We start from the raw sequence: 16,763 nt of genomic DNA, 5'->3' as shown, positions 1-16,763 counted from the left end.
TAGAGGATGAACTAACACTATTTGATAAAAGCATAAATGAATTTTGGAATAAATTCAAAAGCACTGTCAGTGACACTTCCTGTCAGATGGTGGGACTGAGAGATACCTACAAAGACTCCATCAAAGCATGTGCAGGTAACTGAAATTAACTTGTAACATGCTCTTTTGTTGTTTTTGCTCTTTATGTAATTTCAGCTGAATTGAAACTTCAATTCCAATTTCTCTTTCAGAAAAGCTGTCTGTGAAATTAAAGGAAGAGGAACGAATGGTTGAGACATTTCTGGAATATCAAAATCGTAGGTGACAAACTGTAGATCACAGAGTTTTTTTAGATTGAACATCTTTATGCAATCTCTCATTCAAGTAAAACAATGTAGTGTGTGTGTGTGTGTACATATATATAAAACTAATAAACACGTATGTACCTACTACCCAGCCTAAGAAATAAGTATACTCCCATGTATACTTTTTTCCCACCTTCCAGAACTAACCTATTAGTATGTAGTATTGTGTTTTTGAATGTTATATATATGGCATTATTTTGTGTATATTCTGTCCCTTTTTAAAAATATTCATCAGTATGCTTGTGAAATTCATCTGCTCTGATGTGTAAATGCCAGTTATTTGAAAAACGAGTTTTCCCATTGGAAATCATAGGCTGACAGTTGAAAAGCTGGAGTTCTTCAGGTCTTTGGGGGTAGGGTTAGTCTTCCTGACAGTTTTTGTCCGTTTTTTTCCTGTTGTTCATGCCCTCTCGTTTATACCACTCTAGAGTTTCCACAGTATATATGTAAGTTTTACCGAATTCACACAGATCAACAGATCACAGACTTGTGGCCATAGGCCACAGGTTAAATTTCACAGCACCATGTTTTAAACACTATTAATGTAATGTCTTTAGATGGAACATGTGTTCTGTAATTTGCTACAATCCCTAATAATTTCTTTGGCTTTGTTTTGCCCACTTGACTCATTATCTGGCTCCTGAACACGTTTGACTTTGGAACCCTGGTAGGCTATTATGCTAGCCTTTTACTCGTGTCTACTTTCTAAGCTGCCCTGAAGCTTCCTTCTCCTTTTCCTGCTTCTCTCATTTCTTCTGTAACCACAAGCAGAAAGGAAAACCACTTTCGTTTGTGAGAGTGTGTGTGTGTGTGTGTGTGTAAACATTCTTGGTTTGTAGAATTGCTGGGGATTAGAACATAAGTTTGAAACGATCAATTTTTACTATCATGAGTCTCAGTGTGCTCTTAAAGGTTACCTGTAGTGAAAATAATGCGCTAAATAGTCTAAAACCTAAAAGCATTATCAATTGTTTTTCTTTAAAAAATCACTTTATGCTTGAACAGAAATATAATTTACTTAAGTTTAATTAATTCAGTGAATATTTGATATTTGCTTAGCATGGAGACAACCGTTCACAAAGTATACTGTCTGCACACTGCTTACAATTTAGTGGAATATACAGACAGGGAATCCACAATGAAAATACATTGTAATAATTGCTGTAATAATGGAATGGGCTGCGTGAGCACAAATTTTTTTCATTTTTAAGGTGTCTGCCCTAAAATGAGCATGTTTATTTGCTGCAGGAAAGAAGTTAGTGGGGACTTAAGAAAAGGGGTCAAGTGACAATGAGTAGAATAGAGGGGAGGGAATCTGGATTAACCATGGATTGGAGAAGGAGCCGCTGTTACTCTGGCAGGAGAGGATACTGATAGAGATACGTGTGGCGAGTAGGCAAGCTGGAGGGAACTTGCTTACTCACCACAGATTTGTTGAGCAGCTACTCTGTGCCAGGTACCCTTCTAGGAAGATACTGCAGAGAACAAATTAGCCAAAAATTCTGGCCCACCTGGAGCATCTGTTCCTTCTATTTATCAAAAGGAGGAAGATCATCTGTTCAAAGCGAGAGGCATTTACTATGGACCAGGCTTTTAAATCCTGAAAGCTTTACAAGACAGAAATTTGAAGCTCACTGAGGTTAAGAAACTTGGCTAAGCCAAAGATACAGACGTAGTGAAGAGAAGGGCCATATGCACCCCAATGCTCATAGCAGCAATGTCCACAATAGCTAAATCGTGGAAGGAACTGAGATGCCCTTCAACAGATGACTGGATTAAGAAGTTGTGGTCCATATATACAATGGAATATTACTCAGCTATCAGAAAGAACGAATTCTCAACATTTGCTGCAACATGGACGGCACTGGAGGAGATAATGCTAAGTGAAATAAGTCAAGCAGAGAAAGACAATTATCATATGATTTCTCTCATCTATGGAACATAAGAACTAGGAGGATCGGTAGGGGAAGAAAGGGATAAAGAAAAGGGGGGTAATCAGAAGGGGGAATGAAACATGAGAGACTATGGACTNGACTCTGAGAAACAAACTGAGGGCTTCAGAGGGGAGAGGGGAGGGGGAATGGGATAGGCTGGTGATGGGTAGTAAGGAAGGCACGTATTGCTGCAATGCACCATGCAATACGTGCATGGTGCACTGGGTGTTATACGCAACTAATGAATCGGATGTACTGTATGGTGATTAACANATATCAGAAACCAGAGATGTACTGTATGGTGACTAACATAATATAATAAAAAAACATTAAAAAAAAAAAAGAAAGAAACTTGGCTAAGGTCGTACATTGCAGCCAATATGTTTGCTCTTTCCAGTGCACCATAAAACACTCTTTCCACATGGAAGGAAAATTCAAGGAGGGTTTGTGTGGTGAGTAGTAGTGAAAGTTTGAAATACCTGCCCTAGAGAATAAAAGAGACAGCTGACTATGTACACATAAAATAATAGTTATGCAACATCAAGGGCCCTTCCATGTGTATTGGCACAAATGCATACAGTTCGTCCTTTTTCTGTCCTCTCCTCTTCTCTCCTCTCCTCTCCTCTCCTCTCCTCTNAGACTCTGGGCTGAGCACAGGGCTGATGTGCTTGGTCCCACAACCCTGAGATCACAACCCAGCCAAAATCAAGAGTCAGACACCCAACTGACTGTGCCACCCAGCTGCCCCCATGCAGTTCTTTAAATGTTATAATAAAAACAGTGACATACATGGTATTTATGTATCATTAATAGTTTGAAAGTTTCCATATTATTATTATTGGATACTCTAGCCCTGTGAACTAAATAAATGGAGCAGCCAATATTATCCTCGTTTTATAAGCATTGCCAAAGTTGTAATTTGACCAAAGTTCTTGGGTGACAACTGAGGAGCCAGAATAGAACCGAGACCTTGGACTTCAAATATGCATCTCTTTTGTCATTGAACATACTTATCTTTTTTTAAAGTAGCATTTTTCTATAGTGGCCACTCTGCAAAATAGTAGGGATGTTCCTCAGAAAATTAAAAATAGAACTACCATATGATCCCCACTCTGGGTGTTCATCAGAGGAAAATGAAAACTAACTCAAAAAGATATCTGCACCCCCATGTTTATTATTTATAATAGCCAAGATAAGGAAACAACCTACGTGTTCACAGATGGATGAGTGGATGAAGAGATTGTGGCATACACGCGCACGCGCGCACACACGAACACACACGATGGAATAAAGCCATGAAAGAATGAAGTCTTGACATTTGTGACATAGATGGGCCTTGAGGGCATTATGCCAAGTGAAATAAGTCAGACAGAGAGACAAATGCCATATTATATCTTGTATGTGGAATCAAAAAAAATTTTTTTTTGAAACAAAAAAGCAAACTCATAGATAACAGATTGGTGGTTACCAGAGGGAGGGTTTGGGAGAAGAAATGGCTGAACTGTTTTTGACCTTGGTTTTGGTTTTGATTTAAATTGAAATTTTTTTAAAATCATTTTTCTTTCTGGTAATTCTGTTAAAATGTCTATTTTTAAATTATACTTGACATGATATATGATCATGTCCAAATTCTTGGAAGATACAGAGAAGTAAACAAATCTGAAACGCTGAGAATCACATTTAACAAAATGATGTACTTTTTCTTCTTTTTTCTTTTTCATGTGCTATATAGTATTTTTGACATAATTTTGTTAAGGGTATCTATATAACTTTTTTGAGAGTATTTTCCCATATTACTAAATTCTTTGAAAATATATTCTACCTTATTGATATACTGTTTTAATAATTTAGGATGTTTTCAGTTTTCACCATTAAAAATAATACTAAAAATAATTTTTTGTATATAAATACTTGCACACATCTTGTTTCTTAAGGTAACTTGTAAAAATGAAATGAACTAATCAAAGGACATGAATACATATATATATATATATATATATTTTTTTTTTAGTGAGTAAGTTTATTACGTGAAGATACAGGAAAAGCTTTCAAGAGTGAGAGGGGTCCCAACAGTGTTGGGACAGGATCGACAACCAGGGCCTTTAGGGTTGGTCTTTTATAGAAAGCTAACCAGTGAACTTAAATCCTTTTAACATATGAATATTCTTAAGACTTGTTTTGCAATGTCAAAAATATGCCATAAGGACTCGTATTTTGCATTCTTCTCAACACTAGCTATTATTTTTGTAAACATTTGTAATAAATGAAGATTGGTATGTCATTGCTTTATTTGCATTTCTGTGATTACTACTTAGGTTAAACTGTCTTTCATATTTATTATCCATCTGCAGTCTGCATTTCCTCTGTTTATTCCTTTGTCTGTTTTTGTTTTAGGAATTTGTATTTGTGTCTTCTGTAGATTAACAACAGTTGGGGGAGAATATTTAATGCTCAAAAGCATGGTCTTTGAAGTCAAGTCCTGAGTTTGAATCGAGCTCTTCTATTTATGCATCTTAGTAGATAAAGCTTTGGGCAAGTTAGTCAACTGCTGAGCCTTTTTACTCTTTTAAATTAGACCTACAAAATGTATCATAGTGAAATTTAAGTAAATTTACAGAAATAGAAGGTGTTGAACAAAGTTCCTAGCACATAGTAGAGTTTTATGCATATTTGAATCAAATGAGGTTTTTCACCTACTTATTAACTTTTATGTAGCTGGTATATGTCTTTCTCTTTGATTTCTTTTTGTCTTTGAGTAAAAAGATCTTTCCCCGTAGAACTAATTTTGTATTCAGATACTGCCTTTTAGGTGTTGCAAGATTTCATTTTATATTTAAATATTTAATAAATACAGAATTTATTTTGGATTTCAGCAACCACCTACCACCTGATTTTATGGTATTTCATTTTTCATATCAATTTTCTAAGTATACCAATGTTTGTTTGGAAATGCCATTTTTGTTTAAACTGTGTGTCATTTCTTCAGCTGGTACTCCACTATTGTATTAAAAGTGTCGCAATCACAGATGTTAAATTTGATAGGATGAGTCCCTTTCCTCATTATTTTTCTTACCATATTTCCTTAACTATTCTCCCTGTGTATTCATCAGGTAAATTTTATAATTACTTTTGTTGGATCTTCCCTTTCCCGTCCCTCCAAATTCCATTGGTACTGCGTGAAATAGAGAAATGAACTTGGGAACTATTGACATCTTTATAATATTTAGAAGCGTAAAATGTCTTCCCATACATCCAGGTCAAATCAAATACATGTCTCAGATGGGTTTTGCCCTTTTTTTCTTATAGTTCCTACATATTTCTTGATCTAGATTATTCCATGTAAATGAGGTTTTGTCCTTCCTTCCTCTCTGTCTCCCTCCCTCTCTTCTCTCACTTCTTTCTGGTTTTTTTTGGTATCTTCCAGAATCATTGATATAGCATTAGAATGAACTGTTTCTTTAAAGCACTGTGTAAAAACATTGTCCAGATTTTGGTTGTCTTTGGTGGTGAGCTTTATTTATGTACTTACTTAAAGAGCAGAGCTGCAAGGATCTTTTATTTTCAAATGCAAATAGAAAAGAATAAGATTTTTTTTCTTTTTGTTCTTTATAATTTTTGAACCATTAGGAAGCACTTATTAGTTAAAACATTATTGATCTTACAAAAGGCAATATTTCTTGTCTGTGATGTTGGAGAGCAAAGTATATATATTAGCTAACACTGTGCTTCTTACAGAGATCTGTAGGCAGAATAGCCTCATTCAAGAAAAAAAAGATAACTTGTTAAGGTTGATTGCTGAAGTAAAAGACAAAAAGCAGGAACTAGAAGTACTGACTGCAAATATTCAGGACCTTAAGGAAGAATACGCTAAGAAGAAAGAAAGTAAGTTTCCAGTTGTACACATATCTAAAATATTAACCTAAATTTCAGAGTGGTGATCGTTCACAATTCTATATCTCTTGCCTTCTCTCCAGTTCATTACTAACAATGGATAACATGCCTCAGGCGCATAGCCAGCCACCCATTTCTGCAAGGAAGCTGTGTGAAGTTAGCTAAGTGGGCTTTCTTTTCTCTTGTTTTAGTTAAAGGTCCTTTTGATTTCTAGTATAACCAGAGTCGTAATGCAATTGGTATGGGAGCTTAATTAAGCAGAGTGGGAGACAGTTTCACTAAATAAGATTTGTCTGGAGAAGCCATAGTATAATTTATGCAACAGAGTTATTGATGACACATTCTCTGCCAGGAACTATTAAGCACAGTCTTTATGCTGTGAAGTCTCTTTGTCTAAAAAAATTTCATATTCAAAAGTGTATTTTTTTTTATCATAGCTATTTCTGCTGCTAACAAAGCTAATGAAGAGAGGTTGAAAAGACTACAGAAATCTGCAGACTTATATAAAGATCGACTTGGACTAGAAATTCGAAAAATTTATGGTACGTATATTAATGAAAGTGAAACATACGAGATTAGAAAGGTATATCTTAAGTAGCGAATTTAAAAAATGTTTTCAAAGAAAATAATGACAATATTATTAACTTTTTAGAAAATAGGAAACAGTTTAAAAAAAATTTTTTTAAAGATTTTATTTATTTATTTGACAGAGAGAGAAACAGTCAGCGAGAGAGGGAACATAAGCAGGGGGAGTGGGAGAGGAAGAAGCAGGCTCCCAGCAGAGCAGGGAGNAAAAATTTATGGTACGTATATTAATGAAAGTGAAACATATGAGATTAGAAAGGTATATCTTTAGCGAATTTAAAAAATGTTTTCAAAGAACATAATGACAATATTATTAACTTTTTAGAAAATAGGAAACAGTTTTAAAAAATTTTTTTAGAAGATTTTATTTATTTATTTGACAGAGAGAGAAACAGCGAAAGAGGGAACATAAGCAGGGGGAGTGGGAGAGGAAGAAGCAGGCTCCCAGCAGAGCAGGGAGCCCGATGCGGGGCTCGATCCCAGAACCCTGGAATCACGCCCTGAGCCAAAGGCAGACGCTAAATGACTGAGCCACCCAGGTGCCCCAGAATTTAAAAATTTTTATCACCCTAACATAATTACTGATGCCTTGGTTATTTATCATCCAGTATTTTAATAAATGTATTTTTGGCATGATTGCCAACATAAAAGTAATTTTTGTTCCTTTTTCTTACTGGTATTTTATCATTAACATTTTCCAGTTGCTATAGCCTTCCTAGGGTAATTTTAAAATGGTAGTATAATAATTCATTTTATTCATATATCTTAATTTATTCAATCTTTTATCTATCATTTAGTACAGGTTTGTTTCTAACTTAATATTTGGATTCAGCCTCTGTTTCCGTTTTAGAAGTACTATAGTGAATATAGATTTCTCCATTTCTTTTATATAATTTCCATGGAATTCCCAGAGAGGCATTACTGGGTTAAAGCATGTAAATATGTTAATGCCTGTTATGTGTAATATATGTGCCAATTCATAGCACTATTCATTGTGTTAGCAGTCCCCAAGATCACCGTGAGGTTTGGTGATTCCCTGGAAAGACTTCCAGAACTCTGCATATAGTCATATTCATGGCTCAGATTTATTGCAGAGAAGATGCAAAACAAAATCAGCCCAAAAAAAGGCACTGGGACAGTCTAAAAGAAACACTTTTTCAGGCATAATTTTTTAAGAGTCGTAATCCAGCAGAGTCACACAGGATGTGCTTAATTCCTTTAGCATTGAATGTGACAATACGTGTCAAGTGTTCTCTACCAGGGAAGCTCATCAGAGACTCCTGCAACTTGTGCTGGTTTTCCCTGGACTTCACCCCATGGGTTTTTCCATTTGCTGATTTTGCTGGAGCCTTTCGCTGTAATAAATCATAGCCCTGAGGATGACCCTATGGGGAATCCTATGAGTCCTCCTAGTGACTCTTCAAACCTGGGGTGGTTTGCCAACAACCAGCTCGCAAGCAGGCCTAAGATTCTTACGACCTCAGCATCAGGCCTGCCATATTAATTCTTTGTGTTCACCTCTCTACAATGTGAAGAGTACCCATTTCATTGTCTTCTTGCCAGAATTGTATTTTTTAAAGGTTGTTTGTGTTTGGGTTTTTTGGCAGTTGACTAGATATAATTGGAGCATTTATTTTTAAATGCATTTCTTTGATTATTCATGAAAAGATAAACCTTTTTTCCATATACCTAATTATATTTCTTTGATTGCCTGTTTGGGTTCTTCATTCATATATCTATTAGTCTTGTTTCTACCCCACTATTCCATCTGTTGGAATAAGCTTTTAATAAAAAATGTTAACCTTTTGATTAGAGGGAAATACAAGGTCCAACTCTGAATTTTTGCTCCATTGGACTTACTGTCATTTTTTGAACCAGAAAGCTTTAAAATTATTTTAGATATAAAAATAGAACTTTCTCATAGCCCTCAAAGTCAGGAAATAATGTTTCTTAAAGAAGAGAACCCAAATTAAACCCTTCATTATCTTATGAAGTCTTTTATTTCCTTGTCATGTATCCTTCCCCTTACTATTAACACTTTTAAAAATCTGGTGTACTGGGGGCGCCTGGGTGGCATAGTCAGCTAAGCGACTGACTCTTGGTTTCAGCTAAGGTCATGATCTCAGAGTTGTGAGATCAAAGCCCGTGAAGGGTGTCAGGCTCCCTGCTCAGCACAGAGTCTGCTTAAGATTCTCTCTCCCTCTGCCCTTCCCCACCCGTCTCGAAGTCAATAAATCAATAAATCTTTTTAAAAAATATCTGGTGTATGAATGTAATTATTTAATTTTGAATAAAAATGTAAGACATGTTTTTCAAAGTTTCTGAATATTATTTTTTGTAATTAAAACCATTTTTAAAAGTGAGATTTCCTAATTTTTTATGCTGTAGAGCAAACTGAAAATGTATGTGAGTTTCTACTTTGTGGCTGCCATTTTAATTTCTAATGGGCATTTACTCCTTTGGGAACATTTGGAGGTCTTTTGGAAAATAGGGATCGAGTCTGGATTACTATGTAGGAAAGGTCAAATTAAATCTATTCAGTAGTACCTTTTTATATTGTGATAAAACTATATGACCTGGAATTTGCCATTTTAACTATTTTTTATCATACAATTCAGTGACATTAATTATATTTACAGTGCTGTGCAATCATTACCACGTTTCCAGAATTTTTCATCACTGCAAACAAATCATGTACTCATTAAACAGTAACTTCTTATTCCTCCTCCCCTGGCCCCTGATAACCTCTAATCTACTTCCTGTCTCTATAAATTTACCTATTCTGAGTATTTCATATAGGTGGAATCATAGAGTATTTGTTCTTTTGCATCTAGGTTATTTTACTTAGCATGTTTTCAAGGTTCATTCATGTTGTAGCATGTATCAGAAGTTCATTCCTTTTTGTGACCAAATAACATTCCATTGTATGTGTAGACCGTATTTTGTTTATCTAGCCATCTATCAGTGAACGCACGGTTATTATCACCTTTTGGCTGCTGTGAGTAATGCTACTATAAACACTGGCAAAGTTATCTGAGTCCCTATTTTCAGTTCTTTTGGGTATATACCTCGGAATGGAGTCACTGGGTCCTATTGTAATTCTTGATTTAAACTTTTTGAGGAACTGCCAGACTGTTTTCCATGCTTCAGCACCATCCTGCACTCCCACCAGCGGGGTTCTGATTTCTCCACATCTTCATCCACACTCTTCTTTTCTTGTTTTGTTTTGTCTTCTTATAGCTGCCCTGGTAGGTGTGAAGTGGTAGCCCGCTGTGGTTTTGGTTTGCTTTCCCCAGTGGTTCCTGGTGTTGAGCATTGCTCCATGTGCTTATTGACCATTTGGGTCTGTTCTTTGGAGAAATATCTATTCAAGTCTTTTGTCCATTTTTTAATTGGGCTGCTCTTCTTTTGGTTCTTCAGTTGTAGTTTTTAAAAATATATCCTATATATTAAATCCATGTCAGAAATATGATTTATAAATATTTTCTCCCATTCTATGTGTTATCTTTTCACTCTTGGTAATACCCTTTGAAGGACAAAAGTTTTTATTTTTGATGAAGTCTAGTGTATCAGTTCTTTTCTTTTGTTACTTGTGCCTTTTAAAATCATATTTAAATTACAGTTCATTTAAAACTAATTTGTAACTTGTACATTTGGAGGCTTGGTTAGTGTGTGTGTGTGTGTGTGTGTGTGTGTGTGTGTGTATTTAGCGCAAAGATGAGAAAGCTCATCTCCATTGAAAGCCTTGGCACGATAAAATATTCTCATACCAAATAATCTAATCTCTCTTTTCAGGTGATAAATTGCAGTTTATATTCACTAATATTGACCCTAAGCATCCTGAGAACCCATTTATGTTTTCCCTCCACCTAAATGAAGCAAGGGAGTACGAAGGTATGTACTCCTATCTTTTAACTGGTATTTAAGATTGGCATCTCCAAATGTTACTTGATTCCGCATACACAGTATAATGACGGAAAGTAATTCCCACAAGGTAGTGCCTTCTTTGCCAGTCTTGCTTCATGGGATAGTGTCTTCTAAAGGCTGTGAGTGTAGTTTTGATTTGTAGTTATTATGTAGGATCTTTCACATGTACCTTCCCTTCAGGCTGGCACGGGGTCACAGTGGCAGAAAAGCCTTAAGACCACAGATCACTGCATTTCATACACAAGTATGAATTATCCTTTTAGAGAACTTAAAGCTAAAGCTATAAAGGATATAACTACATGAATGTGAATAGTATAATTTCTACAAGTCGGTGATTTTAAAAGCAAATGCTAAGCCATCAGAATGTGATCATTTATTTTTCCAAAAATCAATTTAAGAAATAGTACCATCTCCTGAAAAATCCCACACATTGATAATTTAGCTCACTTACTGATTCTCCAGCAGGCCAGCAGGTCATCGATTTATGGGGAATATATATGATTGATAATAGGGGGAATAAGAAGAGAATGGAAATATATTTGTCTCTTTTTTATTCTTCTAATGCCCCTTTTAAAGTAATTTTTCATTTATTGGAATTCAGGAAAATGGTTCTCAGCTCATTAGGCCTGTATTCTCGTCTCAAAGCATTTATAGCAGATACACACTCAGGAGAACTGCTGAGTTGGCTTCCTAATGTACCCTGGTGACTCGGTTCTCATTCTCATGGAATTTATATTTTAGGAATCTAATTCACATACAAATGTTTTTTTCTCTCTCTCAATAAATATCTTTTAATGAGTGCTAAATTTTAGAAAGCAAACCCAAAAAATCACATGCCTGGGTTTTTAGTGTTCTCCAAATTGTATATTCTCTCTTGCTACATAGTATCACAGTATTTGATAGTGTATTAAAACGGAATCTACAGTGTGATTTTGAACCAAGTGCTCTTTGCTATTCTTTCTCTTGTGGTCATGGTCCTTGTTTCCTAAACAATCTCAACCAAAGAGCTGGAAATCTGACATGGTCAAATTTCTTCTCCTTGGACAAAGGACCAAATTGTTGGGAGAGAAAGCTGGGTCATTCCTTTCCTTTGACCACCCTCACTGGAGACTTGCTCCCAAGATGTACCATTTTGTACAACTACATGTGAGAGCCGTCAGTTACTTGTGACTTTTGTCTCATTTGATTAGTAAGCCCTATAATTATCACTTTTCAACAGCAATCACATTTTCTAATGAAAACTTATAAAAGCTTAGATTTTTCCCCATAATTATAAATTATTAAAAGTTGGCATCGAAAGATGTTCTTTTTTTGATCCAGTGACCAGAAACTAGAAGTCAAGCCAAAGGTTTACAGAGAAAACTGACTTAACAGTTTAAAAAAAACAATACGCACCTGTTAAAACAGTTTAGTTAAACCAAAATGTATAGAAAGATGTTGGAAATGGCATTCTGTTCTTTATCACTGAGCTCTTCAATCCATTGACTACAATCTGTTTACATTTAAAGTAAGATTGTAGTACTTAAGATTTTAATATTTAGAGATTAAACAAAGAATGAGTCCAAAAGATAGTTAGGATATGAAAATCAAATGTATCTATTGTTCTGTGCTCAAAGCATTTCAGTAAAATGGAATTGAAATGATTTGAATCAGATGAAAGCATCTAAATTAGAAACACTTCTCTTCCACAAAAAAAAATGCATTCCAATTATCTCCTTTTTTTCTTCTAGTGTCAGATAGTGCTCCTCATCTTGAGTGCCTGGCAGAATTTCAAGAGAATGTAAGGAAGACCAACAATTTCTCGGCTTTTCTTGCCAATGTTCGGAAAGCTTTTACTGCTATGGTTTATAATTAATCTATGAATAGTATATAAAAACTGTTTCTTTTTCTTCCCTATTGTGTATCTCTTTCTTTTTTTTAATCGTGTGTCTCTTTCAAAAAGAATCCTCATTATCCATTGTTTGCCTATAATTTTTTTGTATTTCTGTAACATTTCTGTGTGGTATATTTCTTTAAATTATTTTAATTAAAAGCTTAAATAAAATTTATAAAGTCAAATGTGTCCTTTCTAAAATAAAAATATGTATATATTTGTGTGTGTGTGTATGTATATATATATATATATATATATATATATTTTTTTTTTTNCGTTTGAAGAGGATGACACTTAAAATATCTTCTGCTTTGAGAGTCTGTGACCTTATTTCATCTGATTCTATTATATATATATATATATATATATATATATATATATATTTTTTTTTTTTTTTTTTAATGGTAAGCATAGGTAGTTTAAGGCTAGCCTGGGAGTGAGAATTTGTACAACAGACACTGTGTCTCATTGGTTTCCAAGCTTTTATTTATTTATTTATTTTAAGATTTTATTTATTTATTTGACAGAAAGAGCAGCAAGAGAGCACAAGAAGGAGGAGCAGCAGGGAGAGAGGGAGAAGCAGGCTCAGCAGGGAGCCTGATGCGGGGCTCAATCCCAGGACCCCAGGATCATGACCAGAGCAGAAGGCAGACTCTAAACAGACTGAGCCACCCAGGCACCCCTCCAAGCTTTTTAAAGTCATGGACTAGTAATAAAAAAACTAGGAATATAGGCCCAACCTAAGGGTAGTTTTGAAATGTACGTGGCAAAATAAATACTACTGTCTACTAACATTCTAATATCATAAAAGAAAGAATATTTTCCTCATCAACCTGTGAGGTGTATACTACCCATAACCTTGTTCTACAGATAAAGAATCCAAGGTGCTGAGAGTTTAAGTAACTTCAAGTCACACAGCTGGTAAGCATTAGAGCTGGAATTCAAACCAGGTGGCAGTCTGGCACCTAATCCATGAGCTTCGCCTGGACGACACCTCATGCATTTCTGTGCTGTATTGTAAGGAAAGTATGTGAAGGCAAAGTTGGCAAAGATTGTAAACAAACTTGAACTTCAAATGCTTTTTTTTTTTTAAGATTTTATTTATTTATTTGACAGAGATAGAGACAGCCAGCGAGAGAGGGAACAGAAGCAGGGTGAGTGGGAGAGGAAGAAGCAGGCTCATGGCGGAGGAGCCTGACGTGGGGCTCGATCCCAGAATGCCGCGATCACGCCCTGAGCCAAAGGCAGACGCTTAACCGCTGTGCCACCCAGGCGCCCCCAAACTTGAACTTCGATAATATAACTTAGCCTTTGCCTTTCTATAGAAATATAATGATTAAGAGAAAGAAAGGTAAACTGTCTTGAAAGCAGAGGGATATGTTTTGTCTGGATCTTTAGGAAATAGCTTCACCAAGATGATAAAACAGCCTTAAATCTCAGGGAAACAATGAGCAGAGTGCCAGGCCTTTACGAGCTGCATGGCTCGCCGAGAGCAGTCTGTAGGCCTGTAGAATACAGTCATCAACCCGGTCTTCGTGGAAATGTCAGGTGGAGGGCTACTGACTAACGCATAGTCTTTATCTGTTCAGTCAAATATGAAGACCTTAATATTTGAGGGCCACTATGTGCCAACCTAGGAATATTCTGGAACTGATATTATTCATATATTAGCTTAAATTATAAAGTTGATACATTATGAAAATTTCAGTTTGGATAAAAATACACATGAAAGGCAAACCAACTATCTCATTAGATTTGCTCCTTTTATACATTGGATTTAGGATGGTATATTGCAAAACTAAAATAATTTTAACCATTTAAAATCTTCCTGATATGGAAATAAAACACAAGATACGAAGACAGGAGATTTTCCTAAGTGCAAAAAATATGCACAAGTAGTAAAGTTGATTAAAATGGAATCCAAATGGGGTAGATTAATTTAGTCCAAATTTTGTAATAAAATGAACACTGAGATCTTTAAAAATTAAACTCAATCACTAAATTGTTTAAGTTAAAAAAAAAAAGTGGCACAAAACCTGCTAAAATGTGCTAATGGATTAAAAATTTCAATTATCCAGCTAAGGAGGATTACAAAGTGTTGCTTCTCTTCTAACTCAGAAAATTCCTATAGAATTAGCTCTGTGTTGATTTGTGTACAATGAGAGCACATTGCCTATTTTGCTCTCACCTAGCACAGTGTCTGGCACATAGTAGAAGCTTAATAAATATCTGTTAATGTTGAACACATCATCCAGACTCAATAGAAAATTAGTTAACAGGAAATCAAAATTACGCCTCTAAAAAGAGCTGGCTTATTCAACAGCACCTGCATGTGTGTTGCTGCTATGTTCAGCTATTTTTTGATGGTAAAGATGTCCCTACAGGGAATTTTTTTTTTTATTTAAGATTTATTTATTTATTTGACAGAGAGAGAGAGGGTGGGCAAGTGTGGAAAGGGGCATCAAGGTTCTCTCCTAGGTCCTAGACCCTTGAAAATGATTCAAGTGTGTTCCATTTTTTCTATTTCCTGGAAAAGTATGAATGAGATTATCTGTTTTTGAACTCACCTATAAAACTATCTGGGCCTGTGTTTTCTTTGTAGGAAGTTTTTTTTTTAAACTACACATTGAATTTCTTTAATAGTAACTAAATTGAGGTACTCTATTTCTTGAGTGAGTTTTGATAATGCATATTTTTTGAAAAATTTGTCTTTTGGTCTTGCTTTTTTCGCAAAGTGATTGGTGTAAAGTTGTTGATAATATATAATTGTAGCTTTTAGATGTCTGCTGCAGCTGTTGTATGTCCACCTTTTCCTTATAAATAAATTTATCTATGCTTTTTTTTCTCTTAATCTTGCAGAGGTTTGCTCCATTTATTAATCCTTTCAAAGAACCGATAGGTAGCTTTGTTCAATATTTTATTTTGCTTTATATTTCATTAACTTTTGCTTTTTCTTCCCCTTTTTATTTCTTCCCTTTCTGCGGGTTGATTCTGCTGTTGTTTTTATAAATCCATAATTAGGATTCTTAGTTCATTTATTTCAGCCTTTCTACTTCTCCCTATAGCATTTTTAAGCTACTTTCCTAGAATGACAAGTTTTAATATGTAGTAGCTTTCTTATTTTTTATTTCTAATACTTTCTAATTTCCATTAAGATTTCTTCCTTGACCATGGGTTATTTAGAAGCTTATGCGTGTGTGTGTGTGTGTGTGTGCACATACATGGGCTTATGTGCATGCAGGTGCACATATGAATGTGTTCTCCGAAGGCAGATGATTTTTAAATTATCCTTTTCTTANAGGCAGATGATTTTTAAATTATCCTTTTCTTAATGATTTCTAACTTATGTTGAGGTCAGACAATTCTAGAGACTTGCGCTGTGGCCTAGTGCATGATCAACCTTTCCAGTGGTAAGGAGCAGCGCCTTCATTCTCAGCTTCTGGTAGCTCACCCCAACTTTCTCATTTGCCTGAGTGCTCCTCTGCTGACTTTCCCCAACCTCCTCGATCCTGATTAATGCCCCCCAAATGTTCTCATAACCTCTTGATGTAGCCCTATTATAGAATTTATCACAGTGTACGTGTTTGCTAATTGGTCTGTCTCCCTTACAAAAGTGGGATCTTCGAGGAAAAGGATTTGTTGTCTTTAAGACCTAGTATTCAAGTAACAGAGCCATAATGTTCCAACCACTCTGGACAGCAACTTCTACTTACCCTTCCACATCCAGTTGAAAGACCCTACTCTTGACAATGGTGATGTGAGAAGTCTGGGCTATTCTGCCCCATAGAAACCATATACAAACTGGCAAATTATTAAAATGACCATTTCAAGGTAAGCAACAACCATTGCAAAGGCAAGCAACACCCTGGGAAATGTTTATTCATGAAAACCTGATAGTGAATTGGACGAGAATGGCGAAATTATAGTCAACAAGCACATGGAAGGATGATCGGCATCATTAGTCACTAGGCAAATACTAATTAGAAGCACAGTGAAATTAACATACACCTGCTAGAATGGCTACAATTTAAAAGACTGATAATATCAAGTACAGACAAGGGTATGCAACATCTGGAATTCTCATACATTGCTGGTAGGAATGCAAAATAAAATTGCTACTTTGGAAAACAATTTGTAGGATTGTTTTTAAAAACACAGGAAAGTTAAATACACAGGAAAAAAAAGTTAAATACACAGTTAACAATTCTA

The 16,763-nt window shown here is 35.3% G+C and overlaps 1 protein-coding gene across 1 annotated transcript; it reads left to right on the top strand.

The window, feature by feature from the left end:
- The first annotated feature begins 6 nt into the window (after positions 1–6).
- Positions 7–12,738, top strand: SPC25 (SPC25 component of NDC80 kinetochore complex). The gene is made up of 6 exons (XM_034654697.1): positions 7–135; positions 231–296; positions 6,014–6,160; positions 6,607–6,711; positions 10,550–10,648; positions 12,412–12,738. Exons 1-6 carry the CDS (start codon positions 87–89, stop codon positions 12,534–12,536), a joined length of 591 nt encoding a protein of 196 aa, XP_034510588.1. The 5' UTR covers positions 7–86; the 3' UTR covers positions 12,537–12,738.
- Positions 12,739–16,763: the final 4,025 nt, after the last annotated feature.

This window comes from Ailuropoda melanoleuca, chromosome 2 (genome assembly GCF_002007445.2).
Source record: "Ailuropoda melanoleuca isolate Jingjing chromosome 2, ASM200744v2, whole genome shotgun sequence".
NCBI lineage: Eukaryota > Metazoa > Chordata > Mammalia > Carnivora > Ursidae > Ailuropoda > Ailuropoda melanoleuca.
Note: the sequence above shows the minus strand (reverse complement) of the source record. Positions and strands in the feature narration are given on the sequence as shown.

Coding starts and splice junctions, on each gene's coding strand:
- SPC25 (XM_034654697.1), top strand. CDS start 87: ATGGTGGGACTGAGAGATACCTACAAAGACTCCATCAAAGCATGTGCA. Junction 297..6,013: donor ATTTCTGGAATATCAAAATC/GTAGGTGACAAA, acceptor TGCTTCTTACAG/AGATCTGTAGGCAGAATAGC. Junction 6,712..10,549: donor AGAAATTCGAAAAATTTATG/GTACGTATATTA, acceptor CTCTCTTTTCAG/GTGATAAATTGCAGTTTATA.